Consider the following 25,593-nt stretch of genomic DNA (forward strand, 5'->3'; position numbering starts at 1 on the left):
TTAGAGCCGCTTCCTTTAATCCGTCACATTTATCATTTTGCTCTTCAAATCCGAGAGAAATTATTCCCACTTTTCCAAACTCAACATTTTTACTTCCCCAAAATTTGATTTTGTAGATCTGGAAACGCTACGTCCAGATTCAGCTGAACAGAATCTACTTTTGGGGATTTACTTACCTGGATGATTGAGCATGCATCAAGACTTTGTTTGGATATTTAATGTTCATTATTTTCTTCTCTGTTTTTGCCTGGGAGAAAAATATCTTTCAGTCGTTTTAAATTCAGCATGTAACTTTCTTCTAATTATTTTAGTTAGCAAAAATGTTTTTTCACATCTAGTTTTATTTTTAGTTCACTATAATAACCTTGATTCTCGAGCTATGTACGTTTATCACTCGTTTTACTTTGAAAAGACACGCCGGAAATGACTTCTTTAATTCAGAGCAGCTTACTAGCGGTCCCATCCAGCTGATAGCGGAGCAAACCTTCCTGAGTTCAGTTTGCCCTGTGCGCACGGAGAGCTCAGGGAGCTCCAGCATCCCGCGGAGACGCACCAGAGAACCTGAAGCGTCTGCGTCCTGATCCGGGCCCGGAGGAGCGCAGCGGGGCGGCAGCGTCTGCAGACTCCGATGAACGCACAACAGTCAGTTGGGGAGCAATCTTTGAGTAAGACTTCAGCGCTGATACCGAGATGAAGGCGGCCAGCAGACAGGGCAACATGACCGTGGAGAAGCTGAACGGGGACATGAACCGGAGGCCGAGCTACCCCGGAGAGCTTCGGGCCAAACACGCTAACATGTCAACTAAGATCTGGGTGAAAGTGGCGATGGCGATCGCCTATTTCCTCTGCGTGTCCGTGGCCGCGTTCATCCTGGTCATTTACTACGTGTTCTTCTGGACGCCGGGCAAAGCGGACAACATCACCGCGACACCGAACCAGAACCCGAACCAGAACGTGTGCCTGGCGAAGCCTTGATGACTTTTACAGCACGCACGCACGCATTAAATAAGTGACTGCACACACCTGACACAACGCTGCGGCGGCGGATGGATGGATGGATGGATGAGAGATGACGGCACACAGACAGACATGACTGCATCCAGAGTTTGGGATGCTGACTGAGGACCTGAGGGAGGACAGAGGGGGGCAGGTGCTGCCGGGATGCATCAGTGTTCCGCATGCAGGATGCAGGTGGAGAGGAGGAGGAGGAGGGGGTTTTTCTTTCCAGCTTCACCCCAACACCCAGTCCTGAGGGGGTTTATGGTTTTTTGTTTTTCATTTCACTGAACTCGTCTGTCCAATGAGAGAAAGCCTTAGGAACACACACCTGGCATCTTTTAGGGCTGCTTCCCTCTGATTTGTGGCTGTGTGCCTGTAAATGTTGGTTATTCTGAGAGTCATGCTTACATCCTTTAAATCATGGATGGATTAGGTGAAGCAGGACTCCTGGGTGCAGACATGTAAAAGGTCCCGCACTCCTCTGGGACTCCCCGTGAGGTGTCGCAGGTAAACGAGTGCTGCAGTTAAATTTCAGTAATCACTTCTCAGGCTGAGTCCTGACCACTGAGAGCAGATATCACACTACAAAATGACAGATTGAAGAAGGTCCTGCATCTGAATGCCGCATCCTCAGCAGAGGTCACATTATTTCTTTATCGAACGCTGTCTGCTGAAGCTTTTAATGTTCCAGGACCTGGTGATTTTTCTCTCTTATGTGACTCTTCATTGAATGTGTTTGAGTTTTAGGTGGATGACGGGAAAAACCCTCTGGGTTCTGAGAGCATACAGTATGTTGCATGCTTTCATTTCTTCCATCATATTCTAAGCAAAACAAATAACAGAAAAATTAAGTCTCTAGATCACTCGTTATGATGTGCAGCTAACCAGAAACAGGGATTCTTTTTCTGCTGCTCCTTCTATAAGTGAGATCACAGATGCTACTTCTTTAGATTACCCACCATACATTCAGACCATTCAGTCTGAGATTTCGGTGTCTTTTTCACACTTGTCCTAGCCTCTTAGTGTAAATCTAACCAATGTCTGTGCCCAGTTGGTCGCTCATTAGTCCATCCGTGCTTTAACTCTTTCACGTTCCTGTGAAAATTGGACCTCTCCTGCTCACTTCCAGCTCTGTATTTTACACTCTGGCAACCTGCTAGAGTAGCTTTGCATGATCAGCAGTTCAAAATAATCTTTATTTTTCCCACATGGCCTTGTTGAAGCCCCTCAGCTCATCAATTCTCTTCTAATTGGCTGCCCAATGCAAACAGCAGGTGGATGGGACCTGTACCTGAGAGCTCTCTCTCGCTCTCTATGACATCACAAAGAGCTGAGGGGGAAAAAACCGCCTGAACATGCACTGACCTCCTTATTTGAAACTTTGTCCGTGTTAAATATGAGCATCCAGCACTGGAACAGGAGATATATGCCAAAAAACCAGGAAAACCATAAGAGGTCCCCTTTGAAAATTCACTTTATACACCAATGCTCCACCTTATGGAAGCTTAGAAACCATGAGTGTGCCCTGATCCTTTAAACATCCTGGAGAACATCCCAGCAGACCCCTCAACCCCCGAAGCTGATCCCCGAGAAACCTCATTAGAAAACCCCACCAAAGAACTCTTAAACCCCCCACAAGAGTGCTTGAGCCCTAAACCCCAGCCTACAAACCCCTTCAGGAACCCCTGCAACTCCTCAAGGACCCTGCTCTGCACTAATGGAGACTTCTTTTTTTTTCATGCCTATAGAGGACTTTCTGGTTTTTCTCTTTTTTCACAGCAGAATGCTGTTTTTATTCAGGTATCTAGAGGAACTTAAAGCGATACTGTACTGTAGCAGAAGTAGCCTAAATTGTGATCTTCGGTAGCTCGTAGCCGTACGAAATGCAAGGTGATCACTCTCAGTAGTTGCAGCAGTTTTACCTTTTTAGAGCCATCTTTGTTGTCTTGCACAGAATGACCGTTAATTCTCAATGCAGTGTCACGTTTGTACCTCTTCTTCTCGATGACACGTTTTGTTCACCTCACTTCCTTCTTCAGAATTTAGGCTAAATCTACTAGACTGTTTTATTAACAATGTAGCCTTGAGAATTTATTGTTATGATATGATAAACTATGCATTTATTCCAGTGTGGGTGTGTTGTCTTTCTGTCAGCAGTTGAGCAAAAACAGGCGACGGGGCGGGCAGCTTGGTGTCGTCCTGTGCTGAAATAACGCAGGGACATTTTACTGAAAAGGCCAAGCTGACGTCAGGGGAGTGCTGGCCTGCATCTGAAACAACACAGCCTCCACTTTCACTATAAATCAGAGCCGTTAGATACTCCAGATTACCTGGAAATAACACTTGTGTGAGGACATCTGGCCTCTTCAGTGTGAAAGCTGCTTGGCCCTCTCCTCACTGACCTTTCTCATGTTTATCTAAGTAGAGTGCTTTGGTAACCGAAGACTGTCGGTGGATGCTTCTCTGATGATTAAAAAGGTTGTCACAGAACAGGAGCAGGATGCAGTGACACGTCCTGTTTAATGTGCATCGTTTTTTTCTTTTTGGATAAACAGCATGTAGAGATCAGTAGGAGTAGGCCGTGCCGACATCAACCTGTGCTTTAACCTGTCAGACTTATAGACTGTATGTAAAAGTTGGATATAAACCACCGTGAGGTCATCCACCGATTTAGGATTCCATGTTTGGAAACCTAAAAATGTTATTTTTTCCTAACCATGTGCAGAAACAGAGATACCTGCTGATTATTTCTAAGCAACAGACTAAAATTAACTATTGACGTTCACTCACTTAAAGTGCAGCCCAAACTTCTTGCCTGGGCTGATTCACAGTCGACCATATACTTAGTCATATATTTGCATTAAAAATGCTCCATTAGGCATCAGCAGCACAAACACGGTGACGAAGTCCAGTTCAGTGACTGAGTGATTTAGTGAATGTGAGGCCCAACAGGACAGAGCAACTACAGCTCCCTGTTAATCAAAGTGGCCACACCCCTAATTTTAACCCTTAACAGTGTCCAGATAGAGGAGTTATAGAGTAATTCACCCACTGTACAGATGTTATGAGAGGCCAAAACTATTTGAACCAGACTATATGTATAATTGTTACCACTTTAAAGCCCGCCTCAAGTGGCCGTTAGAGGAACTGCATTTTTTTGCACCTCCGTGTTTTGCATTTTTATTATTTTTATTATATTCCCAGAGTTTGCAGAGTTGAAATGACTGCGTACCTTTCAGTTGGATGCTTTGCGGCGCAGGTGGCTCTTATTAATGCTGGAAATGTTCCCTCAGCGTTCTCTCCCACTATAACAGCTAGTAGAGTAGTAACAGCCAAAAAGATCACAGGTTGGATTTTCTATGGAAAACGAACTGTCCAGGAGTTAATGTACAGTAAGTGGACAGATTTTTCTGCCTAATAATGCCAAAATAATATTATTTATCACAGCTTTTCAAATAAAAATGGTTAAAATCGATATGGAGGAAAGCAGGAAGAGCACAGAGGAGATTTGTGGAAGCAGAGGATTGGCGTGACAGATGCTAAGAATAGATGTGGTGACCTCTAGAGCGAGCAGCCAGAAGGACAAGAAGAACTACCGAGCTATTATGCTGTGCTGTTTGAGATCACAGTGACTTCCAGCCATGATGCACCATTATGCACGCACATTAAAGAGAGATGGTTGCCATTCTAAAACATTAACATCTTTCTGCAGCTATTACCGTAAAATGTTAGTTATGACAGTTGTAAATCACATTTTACTGCAAAGCTGTAGAGAAACGGTGGCAAAGTTTTTAATGCTGAGGCAGCAGGATCAGTCAGGGTCGCAGCTCCTTTCCCTCCTCCTGTCACGTGCCCCTGAGAAACGGGACTGAACTGCAGGCTGCTGCTGCAGTGTGACTGCACAATGGGCTGCGCTTAAACACTAAAACTTTACTGAGCACCTAGCAGAGCCATCCTCTGAAACCATCAACCCCCTAAATAAAAGTAAAACTGCAATTAATGGGAGTCGCAGAGCTAGACTTTTTTTTTCTTTCGGGAAAATAATAAGCTCTGCTGTGTGGTGCAGACCGTTAGAGTTAGTTCTGGAGTCTTTTTCCAGTGTGATGAGCATCAGCAAACCTCTTTCTAACAAAAGCCTTTATTGGCTGATCAATAGTCCAAATAAACAAAATCACACGGTAGCACAAAGTAGAATCCGATGGAAACGCATATAATTCAGACAGGGATAAAGGCCAGTTGAAGGCAATCAGGGAACAGAAGAAGCACAAAGACAGGAATTAAAAACACAACACAGCAGAAAACCAACCTAAAATAACCTCAAGACAAATAACTGACAGCATGATAACAGAGACAGGAGAGGCACTGAAACGCTGACAGACTGGGACACAGTGGGCAAACTGGGGACTGCAGGACAAACCGAAAATATCAACAAAGTCAAAGCAGGAAATAAAAATCAATTAAGCGTGAAACCTGCACAGCTGTCATGGTGAACACATTCAGAGGACTTTTTTTTTCTTTTTTCCTGCAACTGTGTGTCAATAAAAGCTAAAGTGTGACATTTTTCTGATGCTGCAAAGCATCCTTTTATATTTACGGTCTCATGCTGAATTATAATCAGGTGAAACACAGGATGGGCTCTCAGAACTAAAAAATGTCAGCGTGCGCTTCATCCCACCCATACAGCTCTTGTTAACCCGCGTTTTCCCCTGGATTAGGAATAAAAGAGAAACACATGAGGCCAATAAGCAGCTGTGCTCGAGCCAGCTCGCTCTCATCACCGTTTACGCACACACAAAATCTCATCAGAGTGGGCTCCAGGGAGTTTCCTCTATCTATTATTTGTAGCGGCTCAGGGCAGAGCGTGTGACAGTGCGCGGGTCGCCGTGCCTCCCTCGATCAATAATTAAATTAACAGCTGAGGTTGTCAGCGCTTGTTCCTTCTCACAAGCTGCAGACGAGCCTCGCATGACTCAGCAGAGCTCGCCATCCTGTCCGAACCGCAGCAGCAACAAGCAGCAAAGGCCGTGCTGCATGCAGCCTGAGCCAGCTGTTCGCACATCTGCATCAGCCTCTGGGTTCAGTGATTCCTCCCTTTCTCCTGTCGTCTTTGCTCTCCATGCTCCCGAAACAGCAGCCCACATGGAAAAATGTAAGAGTCGACATTCATCATTCATTTATGGCAGTTTTAATCCGCAGGAACTGTGCACTTCATAATATTCTCCAAAATAGACTCAAAGCAGTTGGCTGATCGGTTTCTGTCATCGTTCTTAAACTTTCTAAGTGCAGAAAAGGCCGTTTTAGGAAGTGAAACATGAGATAACAGAATAGTTTTCATCATTACACTGATAAACACATAGGTCAGCTATTTCACTTCAACAGTATTTCACAGGATACAGCAAACATCACACTCTTTTCATGTTATTTCTAAATCCGGAGCTTCTAACTACACTTTATTACCAAAAGTATTCACTCATCCATCCAAACCACTGACTTCAGGTGTTCCAACCACTCCCAGGGCCACAAGTGTATAAAATCAAGCACCGAGGCATGCAGACTGCTTCTACAAACATTTGAATGAGTTGCTCTCAGGAGCTCGGCGAATTCCACCGTGTGACTGTGAGAAGATCCCACTTGTGGAACAAGTTCAGTCGTGAACTTTCCTCGCTACTAAATATTCCACAGTCAGCTGTTAGTGGTATGAATGCCGACGCTTCACTGGCTGATGAGCTGAACACGTTTTATGCTCGCTGCGCACATGGAGTGCACCAGTGAAGACAATGCATTCATCATCACAGAGCATGCCGTGAGGAACACCTTCAGGAGGGTGAACACCAGGAGGGCAGCAGAACCAGATGCAATCCCTGGCCGGGTTCTGAGAGCCTGCGCTGACCAGCTAGCACCGGTGTTCACAGAGATCTTCAACCTCTCCCTGGCCCAAGCTGTGGTTCCTATGTGCTTCAAAGAGTCCATCATTGTCCCTGTCCCAATGCCACAATGATTGCCGCCCAGTAGCACTGATTTCAATTGTGATGAAGTGTTTTGAAAGACTGATGAAAGATCACATTACTTCTTCACTTCCTGCCACCATTGACTCACTTCAGTTTGCTTACCGGACTAATCGTTCCACAGACGACGCCATATCTCACCTGCTCCACACATCCCTGAGTCACCTGGACACTGGCAGAGGGAATTATGTTAGGATGCTGTTCGTGGACGTTCAGCGTTCAGCACAATAATTCAATCTAAGCTTTTCACGAAGTTGACGGATCTAGGACTCAGCTCATCACTGTGTCAGTGGATCCTCAACTTCCTCACAGATAGACCTCAATCAGTGAGGGTAGGAAAACAAGTCTCCCCCTCCATCTCACTCAGCACTGGAGTGCCTCAGGGCTGTGTTTTAAGCCCCCTGCTGTACTCACTGTACACTTATGACTGTGTAGCCACATCAGACACCACCTCCATTGTCAAGTTTGCTGACGACACTGCTGTTGTGGGCCTGATCTCCAACAACATCGAGACGGCCTACCTGGAGGAGATTAGGAACCTGGAGACCTGGTGCCAGGAGAATAACCTCCTCCTAAACATCAGCAACACTAAGGAGCTGATCGTGGACTTCACTACAAAGCAGGTGAGGAATTACAAGCTCCTCATCATCAGTGGCACGCCAGTGGAGAGAGTGGACAGTTTCCGATACCTGGGTGTCCACATTGCTCAGGACCTGTCATGGTCCTGTCACATCAACACCCTGGTTAAGAACGCCCGTCAGCGTCTCTTCTTCCTCAGAAGACTTAGAGACTTCCATCTGCCACTGAGGGTGCTAAAGAACTTGGTGCAAGTCCAAAGCTAGGAAGATTATGATGGACCTCTCCCATCCCAACAATGGACTCTTCTGACTGTTGAGGTCTGGGAAGCACTTCTGCTCCCTTAAGACCAAAACAGAGAGAATGAGGAGGAGCTTCTTCCCCCAGGCTATTCGGGCCCTGAACCAGGTGTAGGACTGGACTCTCCCACACACATCACATCACCACACGCACTCTGGTTTTTCTTCTTGCACACTTCCTATAATATATAATTTCTTTTGACTAATAACATCTTGCGTAAACTGTTATTTGCACATTTTTATTGTAAATTTCTAAGTTGAAGCTGTAAATTTTTGTAGTAACCTGTAAATTTTTTCTGTAAATCTTACTGTAAACCTACTGTCATTTAATGGTCACAGCTACAAGCGTTTCACCTCATGTCATACTGTGTATGGTTGTGTGTGTGACAAATACAATTTGAGTTATTATAATACATTGGAAGCAACTGGGAATGACAGCAGCTCAGCCATGAAGTGGGAGGCCACAGAAAATTACAGAGTGGGGTCAGTGGATGCTGGGAGCGCATGGTCCGCAGAGGTCGCCGACTTTCTACAGAGTCAGTTGCTAACGAACTCCAAACTTCATGTGGCTTCAGATCAGCTCAAGAACAGTACATAGTCATGTGATGAGCAGCTGCATCCAAGCCTTACATCATATGCTGACTGCCACTGGACTCTAGAGCAGTAGAGACGGATTATGGTGTGGAGTCGTTTCTCAGGAGTTGGTTCCATACAACTTCATGCTCCCAGCTTTGTGGCAACAGACTGTGCACCAGTGCACCAAGCAAGGTCCATAAAGACATAGACAAGCGAGTTTGGTGTGGAAGAACTTGCCTGCAAAGTCCGGATCTCAACCTGATAGAAGGCTTTTGGATGAATTAGGGTGAATACTGACAGCCAGGCCTTCTCCTCCAGCATCAGTGTCATAAATACGCTTCTGGAAGAATGGTCAGAATTCCCATAAACACTTCTCAACCTTGTGGAAAGACTTCCCAGAAGTGTTAAAGTTGTTATAGCTGTAAATGGTATGCTGATATCATATGAAACCCTGTGGATTAATAATGGGATGTCACTGAAGCTCATACGCGTGTGTAGGCAAAACATTTAACAAATGCATCCTTCACAGTTTCAGTTGTGTTTCTTAATTGTGCTTCACTGGGGCATACTTTCTATTTATTTAAATATTTAGCAATATCACCTCAAAATATTTCATTAGTGTCAGAAATAAAATTTTCTGCTCTTTGTTTTGATATATATGCTGTGGGTACAGTATTGTGTTCATTCATCATTTCTTTATATTTTGCCTCCAAGTAGCCAGACTTTCTTGAGGAACAGATCTCCAGGCAACAACAACAACAACAACAACAAAAAACAACAACAACAACACCAACAACAACAACAACATTTGAAAAGGTCTGAAGATGCTTTTTGAACTCAATACAAGGTTTGGAGTTTAAAGAAATATTTCAGGAGCATTCTGAATGTTTTATCTTTTGCAGTATTTATTTTGGATGTATGTGGATTAGCATTTTTTTGCCGAGTTTTTGTTCCTTGTTTGCTTTTAGTGCGTGTTTCATGCTACATTTTTCTTTTGATTGTTTCTTTTCTTACCTTGAAAAATCTTTTGAGCTTTTACACCATGACTATTTCTGTTTTACTGCACAGGCATTTTTCACAGTACAAATGACAACAATAAATGTCTGACTTTATGGTTTTGCATTTACAGTCTACAGGCAGCAAAACCTGGAATTTGTGACGTCTTATGAAACAGGCCAGACTACATTTTACATTTCACCTTTGTCCAATATATATTTGACCCCCTGTTAAAGTAATTAGATGCCCAGTGAACACTGGAAGGATTGATGATGAAGTCCTGCTTTGTACCATCCATTCAGGGCTTTCATTACCTCATAAGAGGATGTAAACCAGCGAGGCGGCTCGACAAACTGCTGACCTGTGGATTCATTTAAGAAAGCTGTTTGAGCAGCTTCACATTTTAATCACAGAGTCCAACCTGTAGTCCCTCAGATGTTGGTGCCTTTACTTTCCTCCACACTTCTTTAATGCAGTGAAACATGAGAAAACCATCTGTTCTCAGTTTATAAAACACAGCTGAGATCTGGTTAACTATATCTTTTCCCTAAGAGTTAGAAACCACAATGAGAGGAAAAGCAGGAATTTTAAAGGACAAATGTGATTTCGCTGTATAAAGGAAATTAGTAAATATAGATTTATCTATACATGCAGAAGCAAAGCTGGAAAAGAGGAGCATGCTCAGCAAACACACACGTTTCCCAGGACAAACAAAGCCTGTAAATAAGCTGGAGAGACACCAGAAAATGAGCAAAGTATTGATCCAAATCTGCAATGGGACACAAAAAAAGCTGCTACTTAAAATGTAACAAATTTGCTTCCACTGCAGAAATAAATGATCAAACTCTCGCTGAAAGAAACCTCTAGTTATATAAATTTCTGCTAAGGCTGCAAGTGAAGTTATAATCAGCTGATTGTCATTAGAGGTTAGCAGGTTAAGAGATTAATGTAGGTTTTTCCTCAACATATTAATACAGTAAGCAAGACTATCTAAATGGGAAGATGTTTCCACCGAGAGAAACTCTCAAAGGTGACCTTTCCTGCTCATTTCCAGCTCCGTGTGTTTAGGTTTCAGGGACATTTAATATGATCACCAACTACTGTAACAGTAAATATATGACAGAAAATAAGGGTGACGTGATAGTTTCATCTCCAGACAATGAAACCGGGAACAGAAGAGGTGTATGCACTTAGTATTGGCAGAAGAAATCTGGTAAATGCATCATATGAAAATTTGCTGTTCAATAATAAAACATTCACAGAAACGTACGTCTTTGAGAGTAAAATAAAACTTCACAGTTTAGTTCACAAATTTCATTATTATTTTTATCATTTCTGAAACTAATAATGACATGACTCTATTAGTGTGTGGGGAACAAAAAGAAAACTGTTCCCTCTCTCATCAGGCCTTTTTGAAAGCCCCTCCCCATGATGAGGACGCCACAGAGCAAAGCTTGACAGAGCAGTGTGTGCATTTGATCACTAGGGGTCAGTGTTGTGCAGATGAAACTGCAAAGAGACTGAGGTAATATCCTGGCTTTTACAGTGATGAGGGGAATGTGGTTAATGACGTAATGGTGTCGTTTACTTGTTTTTAAACAAGATTACAAATGTTTTTAAAAGTTGCAATTAATTCTCAATGTTAAGTAAAAATTTACATAATTATAGATTTACATTTTTCTTTAGTAGCTAAAGTTGAAAAGTGATACTGCAGAAAAATATGTTCATCCATCCATCCATTCATTCATTCATTCATTCATTCTAATCCAGATCAGCCTGATGCTGGAGCCTGTCACAGGGTGAGAGGCGGAGTACACCCTGGACAGCTGGCCAGTCTATCACAGGACTATTATACATTATTTAATCATTTTTATTGAATTCTGCTTCACTGATGTTGCTGGTTGAGGTCAAGCTATCATAATGTAATTTACCCTGTTGTGTAGTTAAATCTGTAGCAGCACAGGAAATTCTGATGAGATCATCATATACATGGAAACTAATAACTTGCTGCTGAACCATGAGTTTACATGGTTCATGGAATATTTCACTCTTATCATATCAACTAAATAGACATGATTTTACGTGGAATCAAATATGATCAATCAGTATATACTAGAAAAGATCTGTAATTGACAGTATGTTGCATTTACATTTTCTGAAGTAAAACCATTAACTTTATGTTTGTATAGTCAAAAATGTTAGATTTTTTTTTATATATAAACCCAGTTACTAGTTTAACAAACTGGTTTATTTGCGTAGTAAATAATTTTTTCACATTATGAATGGACTGAAAATACAAAATATTGCATAAATTACAAAGTAAAATTCAACAGTACTTTTCTCTTATTTTAATTGGATTAATTAGTTGGACAGTATTTGAACTTATTATTGGGTAACATTGTTGTTTATACAGATTTAAACATCTTTATTAAATATAAAAAGAAATCTGTAAAAACAGACATTTTTCATGTAACTTAAAAATATCTGTATTTTAATTTACATGATTTTATTTTTTTTAAATACAACAAAAAATTGATTATTATTGTACATTTCGGGGGATTAATTATTCTTTGATTAATACAAAGAGCTTTTTTTGTATCACAGATGTGATATAGAAGCTTAATTTGTTTTTTAAAAGTCTCTGTCTTCAGATGGCAACATAGCAAAATCAGGGCTTTCAGTGGCAGATTAATGAATATGGTTGTTTATACAGTTCTAATTCATCTTAATGCCAAACAGAGACACTTTCTCTGGGTCGTTCTCGCTGCACTGCAGTGCTGCTTGGCATCACTGGGGTGTTTTTTTCTGGACGGTAAGCATACTGTTGCAGTCCCCTTTAACAAACTCGTGAGCAGCTCTGAACCAGCTGTGATGGAAATGGTGAATTCACAGATCCCCAGAGTATGCAGATGTGTTATTCTGGGATAAGGTGAGGATGTTCTGTTTCAGACACAGCTTGTCTGGGCTGTTCTCACTGCAATGCGGTGCTGAAGCTCAGCAGAGAAAAACAGTTCTTCTTTGTGAATGTTTAGCAAACATTTGCTTTAGCTGCTCTAAATTACCCTGAACTATCCCTCTGTTGCCCTGAAGCTTCTTATGGATGATCACCTCCACCTGCAGACTGTCACATATCTGCACTCCTCACTGTGCAGCTAGCTCTCTCCTATCTCTCCGCCCACCTTCCTCGCTTTCCTCATCTCCTACAGCAGCAACAGCTGCAACGCGATGACTTGTCCCTGAACTTATACTGAGGAATGATGTCGCTCCAACTTTGCCTGGCACAGAAAGTCAAATTGCATCCAAGTATCTGTTCTCAAGGCTGTAGTCCCACCTATCCATCACCACCTCTGCATCACACAGGGCCCAATAGGAGCCTGGCGCTGTATCAGCAAGTTTTGTTCCCGTCTCTCCTGGTGAATCATCAACCAACCCCATTTGCCACAGTTTTATTTACTAAAGTTAAGATAAAACCTACCATATGAGCTCATAGTGAGGTTGTTTGTCCCTGTTATTGATTGAATTGTCTCTGTTTTATCAGAATTTACTGCATATTCTACATATTAATGCATGTACGTATGTGTGCCTGCATTGCTTGGACATGGTAGATTAAAAAAACAAAACAAAACAAAACTAGCCACCCCCCAAAAATATATTTGACAACATGGTAAAACTGGAATTTCTGTTTTTGGTGTGGGACCCCAGTATTTTTAGTGGCCCTCTATGAAAAAATTCTGGAGGTGCCTCTGCATGAGACTCCATCAGTCCCGCAAATATGACGATTGGCTACATTTGTAAAACAGACTGTTTTGTACCACTGTGTTTAGTCACTGTAACATTAAAACACACTCTACTGCCATGAGATCAATACATTTCTTCTAAAAATTGTATTTTTTTGTTTGTTTCTCTTGTTGTAACCTTACATTAACTCTCAAGATATAAACTTAGACAATTCTCTTATGGAAAGCATCTTGAAGTGGTTAGCAAAGGGGTTTACTGAAAGGTTCAAATTCCCAGGTTGGCTGAGACCTTTCTGGAGGTTTGGAGTTTAGATGTTCTCCCTGTGCCCTCGTGGGATCTCTTCTGTTACTCCAGCTTCCTCAAACAGTCCAAAGACATGCATGTTAGGTTAGCTGGTGATTTTAAAGCAGCTGGATGTAAGGTATATGGAGAGTGCAGAGCAAATCTTTGTCATGCCAAGAAGAAGCCATATGTGAACATATCATTGTGTTACAGCAGCGGGATAAAGAATCAAAATAGTGCAGTCTACCGGTGGGCGGTAATGTTTACCAACCACAAAGAAGAAAAAAAAAAAGCCGAAGAAGAGTCGTCTCCCGGTAGCCCGTCGCTAACTCGGTTTCCATGGAGATTGGTTTCAGTTTCCCGGATGTTCCAGTTTCCTCTGTTCAACATGGCGTCGGGAAAGTAAGACTTCGGCTAATATCACACAGTTTGCCCTGAAGTTAGTCCGCTCCCGCCCTTCTGATTTTTGGAGAGTTTCCAAGTACGTCGCGGGGTCGGCAGAAAAAGTTTTCCTGGGACATCCCTGGTGAGTATCCCCGCGTGGCTCTGACTTCGGTTACCGGACCGTGCTGTGGGTTAGCTTGTGGCGCGTCTCCGCTCCCCGCTGAGCCGCTAACGGAGGCTAGCGTTAGCTGCGCTCTGGTCGGTCCGGCCAGTCCGGGTGTGAGGATACCGGAGCAGCCTCCTTGAGTCTGCTCTCCTTGTGTTTGTGTGTTAGCTGATGAATCACTCAAAGCGTAGACTAAAGCGAATCGTGTCTGAGCTGTGGAAAAAAAATCTGAGGGCCACTTGTGAAAGTTGTTAAACAATTAAAATGTGAAGCTAACTTTAGGTTCAAACTGTCTTTCTTTGCTAAGATCTCATAAGCTCACAGGATGGCTCATTTGCACACCCAGGAGACAAACGGGTTCTGGTAACTCTGAGTCTGCTAGTCTGCTTTCCGATAAGTTCAGCTGGTTCCTGATAATCAGGATCACGGTGAACTTCCGTTTTCACCTGTGAAGGAGGACTAAGTTGTTTGTGTGGGCAGGCTAAAGCAGGAAAATAGGATATTAAGCTGCTCCCTCTCTCTCTCTCGTGCATGAATGAATTCTCCTTTTTAGTCTCTTTTTCCCCTCCCGCTTCTTTTCCTCTTGGCTGGCGGATGTCATGTTATGGATTGCATTTGTGTTGTGCTTCATGAGTGTGCAGTAAGAGGAAAGGGGGGTTTGTGTTTGTAAGGTCGTGCGGTTGGTGCTGGGCACACCATACATTCCTGGGATGCCAGAGAAGCTGTATGAAAGGGTCATTCCTCTCTCTCACATATGCACCATTCCCAAACAGCAGCGGGAGCATCTACATCATATATGGCAAAATATTCATCAGGAATATTCACGTGTTAAGTTGCGAGATGGGATGCAGCTGCAAGACAGCTGATATCCATCTACTAGTAAGTGAGATAAACAGTTAAGTTTATCTGCTGGAGAGTTCAAAGGCAGTGTAATGAAAAGGTGAAAGTCTTTTAAAAAGATGTTAGTGTTTATAGCACAGAAGTGGGAACAGATAACAAGAAAAGTACATTTAAATAAACTGTGGGTACATGAGGATAGGATTTAGGCCAAAGTCTTTTAACAGTATCAGCTCAGAATTTCACAATCAGTACAGCCATATTGAAAAGTTATATTTTTGTTAGATAGTAGCTAACTGACTAATATCTGTAATTACGACAACTACTACAACTATTGTAATTACAACTAATATCTAAATTACAGCCTCAACTGAATCTGAAAGAAACAAATGGCAAGTTTACTGGAAAAAATTGGACATGTGTGTGTTTTCTTTGAGTGATTGTTCATTGTGAACAAAAACACAGCATATGTGCTGAATATGAATCTAACAGTGTTGAGATAACATGGTTTTAAAATACCTTGTTAGGTCCCTGATAATTTTAAAATTATACAAACCAAAGCCCAAAGGGACAGGTGAAAGGAAGTAATTAGCTTTTCTAGCAGAAAATGTTTAAGTTGTGTTTACTTTTTCGGGTTTCCAGAACAGCTTTAATAAAAAGCATCTTCTTCTGTCTGCTGCTAGTTGTAGAAACATTGGAATTGTCTGCTCTGTGGTGAAAAACGAGGAGCCAACTGAGGTAATCAAACAGGAAAAACAGGCTGGCAGGTTAAACAGTCATCCTCACTGACATGATATGTGGACCAGATAAACCAAATCCACGCAGGCCATAGAAGCAGCAGACAATCAACAAGTGGAAAAATAAACGACTTTGTGTGGCAGACAAGGGGCATATAGAGAGTCTGTTGGGAAAGGAGCATAAAGTGTATGCTGCTGTTTGTTTTTTGTTTGTTTTTCCTTAAAGTAGGATATCAGTATTATACTTTATTATCATCCTGAAAGGAGGCTCCAGTTGGCTCTCCCTGCAGGGTAAAAGAGGGGGTTTTGTGGTACCCTGGAGGTTTCTCAAAAAGCCTTCATCCCAGTATAAATAATCAAAACTGGTCCCAAAAGATACCGCTTAGTGTTTATTCTGCTTGCTGGCAGGAAACTTATAATACTACCTGGCAGGATAAATACATTTAACAACACTTTTTTACTTAAATTTTACTACTTCATAATAATTTCCTTTGGCTAACACAACAATAAACTACAATGTCTGCGGGTAGAAGTCTGTTGGGAACCATTGCTGCATCCATCTCTCCTTCATTTCCTGCCTTCAGTGCCTGCTGGCACTATGTAACAGGGCCAAACCTAAGAGAGCCCTGCCAGTTTCAGTCACTGACTAGCAGTTTCACTGGCTGAAATGAAACCTGTTCCTGAATTTATTCCCAAGACCATATGATTTATCGAAGTGCTGTGACTCATTACTGATGATGATTGAAATGATGACACAGATCTTTGGGGGGACAAAACAAAACTAGAACTTTTGGCCTATGGGTTAGAAATGTGTCTGGAGAAGGAAGAATAAACCGACGTATAGTAAAGCATGATCATGGCTCAATGATGTCAGAGACTTCTTTGATTCCTCAGGTAATGCAAAAGCCTACAAAGTATAACAGGCAACATGTAGTAAGTAAAATATCAGAAATCCTGGAAGAAAATGTAATGCTGTCAGTGAGGAATCATTGATGGACCTTTCAGTAGTAGTACAGTGACCCAAGCATACCTCAGAATATTGGCTTTGGGTTTCAGAAGAAGATAGATAGTGTCTGTCTGAACCATTAATATGGAGAAGCTGTGGTGGGACTTGACTAAGGTAGTTAGAAAGAAGTGTACTTATAGTTACACACTTTGAGGTGCTGTTTTATGCAAAGTTTACTGGACAAAGCTAGACAAACTTCTTCGATAATAAAGGCCCATTTGGCAGCTATTTCAGTGTGCAATGTAGGCTTTGGTGATAAACCTGCTGGACATTGAATTTATGCCAACAAACCTAATACACAATGGGGCTAAAGAGTTTTTGCTTGTAACTGTATTTAGCAGTAAAGAAGAGGCATTCAAAAATATGTCTGATCACTCACTATATGCTACTTTTTTCAAATTCCTCTGCAGTTTCTGTATTTCCTTTGCTCATATTTATAATGCAAGCTGCAGTACCTAAAATCTACTGAGTCTGAAGGATTCACTCCAAGCAGATTTAAGAGTTTTTCTTGATTCCTGGCCAGTTTTTAGGTGAATCACAGCAGAGGAGTCGAGCCATAAAGGTGGAAATGATCAGAAATCACAGATGACTGTTGACAGATGTGTCCAGCAGGAGACAGAGCTGCTGGCAGGAGGGATGTTGTCATTGCTTTGATGCGAACTGACCAGAAGGGCCCGAATGCAGCTGCTGTTCAGGCTTCTTCTGTGAAGTCCAAACAGCTTTCACAGCGATGTACAAGGTGATGGCTGGAGGCAAAAGGGCAATAACATGCAGGAGCATGAGGTGTGTGGGGGATTTGTTATTGAGTAAGAAAATGATGGTATTGGGGGGCAAAAAAAAATAAAGAAACAATTTTCTGGTGTGGTCTGAGTAAAGGGCAACAGGGTGTCTATTTCAAAAAAGAGATCAGAAAGTTGCAGCCACTATGTTTCCAGGTATGAAACTTTGAAGACATGACGGCTGTCTGGCACATTTGATTACATTTGACTAGTCTGCGATGCACGGTTTTCCTTTTTCACTTAGTTCTGATCTTGTGTGATGACTTGAGGTGGAAAAATGAACTTCTGAGCCTTTGAATAGTTGAATTGTAATCAATTCAAATTTTTAAAATGTAGGAAATTAATTTCCTTCATTTATAAATAACCGTGAAGTTCATTAGTCACCACCACCAACAGCAATTAAAGCCTCTACAACCCCACATTTTAGTTTGTAATATATAGAATAATGTGTTAATAAAAAACAACAGTTTTGACCTTTAGTCAACAGAGATAAAAAAAAAAATAGGATACACTCCTCTTATCTTATAACTAATACTATGGCTCAAGCTCAAATTAGCAGAAGAAATGGTTGCCTAAATGTTTAATTGGGTTAAAATCTTTACCCGATGAAATGTACCATTATAGGCTGAGCTTTATAAGGCCATTGCGGAATATAGTAAGTGGAGTAAGTTCCCCCTATGAAACCAGAAGCCTATGAGAGTGGGAGGTCTTGACTATTTAGAAGTTCTTTGTTTGTATCCACATGTGAAGTTGCAATTACCTCCATTTTCTTTCTGTCCTGTTTGTGTCGTTGCTTGTTGAGTTGATGCTGTAGTGGAAACATTAAAATCTGACTTTTCTCATGGGGCCTGATCGCACAGATAAAACTGTGTGTGAGAGAGGAATCAGAGTTTAGTGAGTAAAAAGAGGGAGAAAAGGGGGGGGGGGGGGGGTGTTTGTGGAGAGGTGAGCTGCAGAGGTAACGGTAAAACAGATTTAGCTGCAGGCTAACAGCCAAAGATCTGCCCATACTGAGAAAAAAAACCCAAGACTTTAAAACAAGATCGTTTTAATTCATTAATTTCTCCTTTATAAGCTCTGTTTTTTTGCAAGTATATTTTATAGATCAGTGTTTAACAACCACATGTAAAATTTCTGAAACCAAGCTTGAAATCGTGACATCAAGCTGCCAAAAAAAGCTTTGGAACAAAAACCTACTTGTCTTACTTTTTCTCCCTAAACATAAGTTAATTTTTTATTAAAAATCTGCTCTGTGTATAGGGCTGCCACGATTAGTCGACTAGTCACGATTACGTCAACTATCAAAATCGTCGACGACTAATTTAATAGTCGACGCGTCGTTTGAAGCTTTGTAAGATCACAAAAGACGCAGGAATAAGTAGCAGGATTTAAGAGTGTAATAACGGACTGAAACAGAAGATGGCAGCACATATTTTTAAAAGCGCTCCGACGTTTTCAGAGACGTCTGTTACCCACTAGCTCGTTAGCTAGCCGGGGGCAAGGCTCATTAGAGCCCGTGAGAACACCGGACTCCCGGCTAATCGTTTTCAAACCCACCGCCGTCTTTCGCTACTCAGGTTAAATATATATGAGTCACTTAGATAACTTAAAAATGTTATTGTTTGGCTTTTTTTTAGTATTTTATTTGTTCCTGAGTAAATCGGTTTGGCTGAGATTAAAGTTATAGTTTTTACACAGCTGAATAAACGTCAAGCAGACAGCTGATTATCAGAAGTGTGAGATGCTCGAGAATAGAGCAGGGCGAAATGGCCAAAAATATTTATCACGATATATATTTGAAAATTTGCGATAACGATATAACCGACGATATAATTGATGTGAGACAAAATACAACTCCACAACATTACTAGCGCAAAAAGACAACCTTCCATTTATTTTCACTTAAACAAGAAGCTGGTTTTTATGTACATTAAAGCTTTATAAAAATGTAACAGTGCAAATGCAAATTCCTTGCTGAAAGTTTAACCAAAAGGCATTTCCAGTAGAAATGGGCTGACATATCCTGAGCATAAACATGTATAATATCCACTGAAGTTAAAAAAAGGTGCTTTGCAACATTAAACTGCAGTGTGCAGTACGCATTTTTCGGACCATAAGGTGCACGGGATTATAAGGCACATTAAGCGAAACAAAGCAGTCAGATAAATCAAACTTTATTAAACTCCTTCTTGCTTCCTCCACTTCTGTACCATTGATTCATTAATGTTGAATTCTCTGGCAGCTGCTCTATTCCCATGTTGTTGCAGTATATTAATGACTAACCTCGTATTGTGGATGGATTGTCTCAGTTGTTCTCCTGACTGAAGTTTGGTCCGTTTACAGCATCCTGCCATGCGATTGCATTTGTCTCTAACCATGAAGAACCTTCACGTTAACTTTTATAAGTGGAAAAGTGTTAGTGTTCGTCCTCCAGCTTCACTGTTTATGTTATGCTAACATAGCTGTGTCGCTAGCGATCACGTAGCACATCATTATATACCAGCTAGCCCAACTTCAGTAACCCTACAAACGTCACTGCTGTTTAGTTTCCTGTCTTCATTTATGTTGGAAGTGATAGCAGAGCTGTACGTTTGATTTTTTTCAGAAATCTCTCAGTCAGAACATGCAATATCATGCTTAGGTAACTAGCGAAACTAGCGAGCTAACTTCCGCTAGCTTCCTGCTAACTTCTAACTCCGTTAAATGTAATAACTTTTGTTTTCATGGATGCCTGGAAGTTAAACTTTATAGTTACACCTGGTAAAGCAGCAATGCTGATCGTTTTATTAAAGATGAAAGAATTTAGACAGTTTTTAACTCTTAAGTGATGCTGCAGTGTTGTTTGACCTGAAGATTACGGAGTTTAGGACCCAGATTACTCCCAGATTTAAGAGCATCTTAGTCCGACAAATATGACAAATATGACAATAACAACGGCCGCTTGCATGTTCTGCAAAAAAATGTGCTTTGTTGTGTATCTGACGGACAAACACCAAACCAGTTCCACATCACGGAAGTTGCACCATTTTTACAAACCAATTCTGGTTCATCTGTTTCACTCAACAATCGGCCATGTGCGTATGAAAACAAAGGCACTGCGCATGCGCGTTTTACTCCCATTCTATCACGATATTTCATTTTCCTATCGTTGCCTAACATTATACCGGTATTACCGTGAACGGTATAATATGGCCCAGCCCTACTCGAGAATATACTCCGGTGTCCTGTTATATTTTAGATAGCAAGGAGTTTATTAAACTTCACCGAAACAATCTGCAAATTTCATTAAAATGTAATAAACTATCATCTTGTCTTTATTTTTAGTTAGCACCTTAAACATTCAAAGCTGTAAGCTAATGATAGTTATATAAGAGCAGATGCTGCTGGTGCAATAAGGTGTACGTTTTACATCCAATGGATGATGATCTGATTAGTCGACTAATCGCAAAATTAATCGGTGACTAGTCGACTATCAAAATAATCGTTTGTGGCAGCCCTATCTGTGTAGGACTCGATTAGCTGTTTGTGGTGTGCTCCACATCCAACTTCAACCACCAAATGCAAATTATCATCTTTAAAAGTGGAAGATGTGGACATTATCAGTACATATGACAAGATTTAGGTGAAAAATCATGTTCAGGGGGTGGAAAAAAAGGAAGGGAAGATGAGGGATAGGGGAAAAACAGAAATGATACACTTACATCAGATATTGTGATTCTCACTGTAACAGGGAAAGAGGTCCAGGCTTATTGCATTAGAGGGGGGAAAATCCTCTGTGGAATGACTGAAGGAGCCAAGATCAACAGAGCCCTGTAAGTGCTCAGGAACAGAGGCAAGAACACACGAATAACATGAATAATAATAATTGTCATCATCATAATAACGCAAAAAAAAAAAATCAGTATTAAAAAAAAGGAGCTCATTTTTGACAGTTTTTGGTGTTCTGTGTCTGTGTCTGGAAAAATTGAAATACTTTACAGTGAGTTTGTTTTGCAATTGATATCATCATTTTATCTTTTACACTGAGTGAAGCTTGAAATCTGCATTCTTAGCCACAGTTGAAGACAAAATAGGACTTTAGAGCTTCTTATATCGAGTCTTTTAACGATGGTCAAGCAAAGCAAGTCAGTTTCAGCACCATGGGGCATCATTTTCTGACATTTTGTTGATTAAATTGAATTGAATCCCAGCATGCACTTATGTTTGCTCGCACAGTTGTCCTACTTTAAGCTGATAAGGCAAGCTTGCTCATATAGAGATTTTACAAACGATATCGATATTTGTGGATTTTGGCTGTTTTTTTTACCTGAGTTGTGCTGGTGTATGGCAGAAGTGCGAGGGCAGACACAAGGGAAAAGCAGATTTTTTTGTTTTTTCACTTGCATAACTTTAGATACTTGGGTGTGTAACATGTTACCTTTGCCATATATGTGATGAAAAATAAGGATAAGCCTGTTAAATCCCATCAAGATGAGAAAACTACATTAGAAATTTAAAATTTGATATTTTTTAATACAAAGTTTTGAGTTTTTCATAATCCCTTCAGTGGGATTTCTGAGGAAACCACTGAATGTAACTGGAATGCTTTTTTGGCATGGAAATGTCCAAGCTGTCCAAACGTATTAATGTGAGCCTTTGCTTGATTACGGACTACACAGTGGTAACTGCCTGTATTTTCACAGCTAGCGTTAGAAGGATATTTGCCAGCTTCTGATTGCAGTTTCTTACCTCTGCTGAGTTTGGCGGGCAGCTCTCTCCGGTAGACCGTAATTCTTGGATCAGATGAAAGCCGGCCTCGCTAAAGAAAGAGCAGACTGGCATGAAGTTTGGCTTCTTCAGCACACCATCATCTCATTGCCTCTGTTTTCCACAACATGTCGTCATTATGTAATGATGGTGCTGTTCTGAGTCACATGCTTTACACTATACCTCAATGTTTAACACAGCTCTAACACTGAAACAACGCTTTTGTTGATAGGACTGTAGCAAATTATGATGAGAGTAGTTGAAGCAGAACTATCGTGCTTGCTGAGTCTCAAAGAAAAACACAACGTTCTTAAAAAACTTAAGAAGCCACTCCAGGTTGTCAGACTAGTTGTTAGTAAGCAGTGTTTTTGTGTGTGGCGATCTCTTATCTCTCAGCTAGTCCTGCAGCTTAAGTCAACAAACATCAGTGCTGTCTGTACTGCAGGTGCTCGATAGTTTGGGCTCTCAGGAGTTTGCAGCGTGGTTCAACCCTGCAGGCTCTTTGTCACGTCCTGCTGCAATTGGGGAGAAGAGTTAGTGTAAGGCCCTCTGCAACAAAGTTTTAGGCAGCTGGTACATAATCAGGATTGACCTGTTGGGGGACGACTACAAACATGAGCATGATTGGTGCAGTAAAGGCAATAAGTCGTTAACTTAATTTACATCATTCATTTAATTTTTCTGTTATTTCTGATAATTCGATAAACAAAAAATAATACTAATAAAATAATAGTAATAATGCATAAGTAAATAAAATGTCAACATAACTAGTGAAAAAATAATCTAATATTGATTGGTGATGATAAGTGTGGTTGGTTGTTTATTAGGATTACTCAAAAGGTTTGGATTAGTGTTTTTTGCTTGGAGGGTCTTGGCTGAACTGGATTAAGTTTCATAGTTGATCGGGATTCCGGAATTTTTTAGTCTTCTTCACCACGATGAGATGAGGCTAAATTGGACATTTTGTGTCATATCTTCACAAATGCAGATGAGATGTGAATAGAGATCATCTTAATGTTAAAAAGAAAATACCACAGACTAATCCCGATCCAGCTATCCTTCTGAATCCAGAAGGATCCTGGATTCATTTTTTCTTTTCTTTTTTTTATCTGGTGGTCTTAATGAAAAATTTTCATGACGTTGGAACGAGGTTAAATTTTCCTAAACTAAGCTTCCATAAACCTCAGTACTTCTGCATTTGTCAGTATGTGCTTAATGAGCAAAGGTCCTTCAGGTGAGTTCACAGCCAAACTAGCTCGTGTTCACAGTGTGTGTGTGCTGGGAGCTAGCTGGTGTGCTCCATGTAGCGCTCTATCTCTTTATCATTGACCTTTCCACATTCCACAACCTGCCTCTGGAAGTCAGCCCTCATTGGCTGCCACACTGCATGCTTTGTTTGAAGTTGCCGTCGGGATTGGCAGGTTTGTATGTTCCTGGATCTGATACGTTGAGTGGACTAGTTCCTGCTGTATTTTTACTCTCTGAGGAATGTGCCTTATCCTTATGGAGGCTGACACTTTGTAGTCTGTTGGAAAGCTGATAAAGCGTTGGCTTCACAGCACTCTGAGAAACTCCTGATATAAACTGATCTTGTATTCTGATGGATAAATGGGTCATATTATTATGAACCAGCCAACGGACTATTGTCTTGATGCATGCTAAATCATCCAGGTAAGTAAATCCCAAAAGGTTGATTGTGTTGATCTGGACATAGTGTGTTCAGTGGGAGAAACGCTTCGTCACTCATCCAAGTGACTTCTTCAGTCTCAGCTGACTGCAGGTTTCCCTGTGATCAGTGGTTGTTGATCAATGGTCATGACAATTTGCATTTTAATGATCAAGGAACTGACCTCACAGCCCGTTGTTCCTTCAGTGGGCTAGTTTCAGTTACTGTGCAAATGTACTGTTTATAAGACTGGGGAAACCTGCAGTCAGCTGAGACTGAAGAAGTCACTTGGATGAGTGACGAAGCGTTTCTCCCACTGAACATGCTGCGTCCAGATCAACGGAATCAACCTTTTGGCATCGAGTATTTATTAAACTACACACCTTATAATTTTATGATTTAATTGTTCTTAGCTCTGCACTGATACTACAGAATGCACAAAATAATCTACTTCCAAACTATCTAAATTAGAGTTACATTGTGAAGTCATGGAGGAAAAAACTGTTTAAAAAAGTAAACTGTGTACCTGTCAAGGGCATAAACCTGTAGAATAGTTGTGACTAGAAACTCCAAAAACATATACATAAAAGAAATAACATGATAAACAATGAGGTGGGCCTCTCAGTGTTCATGACAAACTTGTCTTTATCTTTTTACTCTTTCAATGTCAAAGATTTGCCCATTTGTGTTCTCGCCCTGAAATCTGTTTATTTCCCTCTTTTGAAACTAAGTAACCATATCACAATTTTTCTATGAGCAGCTTTTAAACATGTTTTTAAGCAGCGATGTTAACACAATACATTGGCAAGATTTTTGAGTCTAAGATAATGTGTTTCATCATGTAGTCTTGACATACTCGGCCTCCGCGAGTCCTCCATGTGTTGATGGTTCTGTTGACATTAGCAGGCAGACGTGGTATTTCATAGCAGGCTGGACAGCACTAATTTGAGCCGTACTGGCAGGTCCTGCCATGCCAGAGTGACTCATATTGTCATGTGACAACAAACAACAACAGAAAGACCTAAAAATGTTTCAGCCAGGAAATAGCTCATCATTCATCCTTTGTTTTAACTTTACTTGGTATTTCAGAGTAAATGAATCCATTTTAGGGCTCAAACATCATTCAAACTATAGATTTACAATAAACACAACTAATACCTTATTGATTAGTTGAGTAAATAAACAGATTAGTTGTGACTGTATGTTGTGTTGACACCAAACACAAGGCCAAGTTTTCACACAGCACATCTGCACACAGTAGCTTTGCAATGAGGCAGACTGAGGTGAACTTCAGCTTCATGTGATGTGAACATGGGCGAATCTGTTTGCCTGAGTTAAAAATATAATGCTAAAAAACAGTTAAAGGAACACTTGAACAATTTTAACCCTGAGGGCTGGACTCAAAATCCCACCAAAAGGATTGATGATTTTGGTTTCTTGGTGGCTGTTTTTTTTTTTAATTGAATAGTTCATTCATCAAATCCAATCTGAGATTTAAACGTTTCCTTTTTTTTCACAAGTATAGTTCAGCTTTGAATATTTTACTTCATTTTGATTCTTTTTGAACCACTTTTGTGGGAAGATGGAGCTGTGTAGTTCAACCTCACTTTTAAATAGAGAGGATGAGAAAGGAGAGGGCCTGGAGAAAAGTAAGTGAAATTGTAGAACTTCATGATAAGGTCTTCAAATTATGTTACTGTAACTTGATTCCAGCTCTTCTTCGTCCCATTAACTGTTAGGGGGTTTTATGATTTGATTTTATGGAGCCAAACAGTAGTTCATTTTAATCCATTATACTCAG

The 25,593-nt window shown here is 40.9% G+C and overlaps 2 protein-coding genes across 4 annotated transcripts in view; both read left to right on the plus strand.

Annotated features, from left to right (window-relative positions):
• Nucleotides 1-457: 457 nt before the first annotated feature.
• Nucleotides 458-3,127, plus strand: LOC146694582 (putative transmembrane protein INAFM1). Its single transcript, XM_085430832.1, has one exon. It carries the CDS (start codon nucleotides 691-693, stop codon nucleotides 973-975), a length of 285 nt encoding a protein of 94 aa, XP_085286958.1. The 5' UTR covers nucleotides 458-690; the 3' UTR covers nucleotides 976-3,127.
• A 10,671-nt stretch (nucleotides 3,128-13,798) lies between these two features.
• Nucleotides 13,799-25,593, plus strand: part of pak4 (p21 protein (Cdc42/Rac)-activated kinase 4) — a 45,777-nt gene continuing 33,982 nt past the window's right edge. For 2 of the 3 annotated variants that reach the window (XM_085430835.1, XM_085430833.1), the window contains exon 1: nucleotides 13,799-13,997. The gene's annotated coding sequence lies outside the window, so the exon portion shown is untranslated. Of the gene's footprint in view, nucleotides 13,998-21,110; nucleotides 21,193-25,593 lie in introns of all 3 variants that reach the window. The other variant, XM_085430834.1, reaches the window with a different exon arrangement.

Source organism: Copadichromis virginalis, linkage group LG14, assembly GCF_057382275.1.
Source record: "Copadichromis virginalis isolate Kocher_CV1m ecotype Utaka linkage group LG14, C_Virginalis_male_GT1.1, whole genome shotgun sequence".
In the NCBI taxonomy this organism is placed as follows: Eukaryota; Metazoa; Chordata; class Actinopteri; order Cichliformes; family Cichlidae; genus Copadichromis; species Copadichromis virginalis.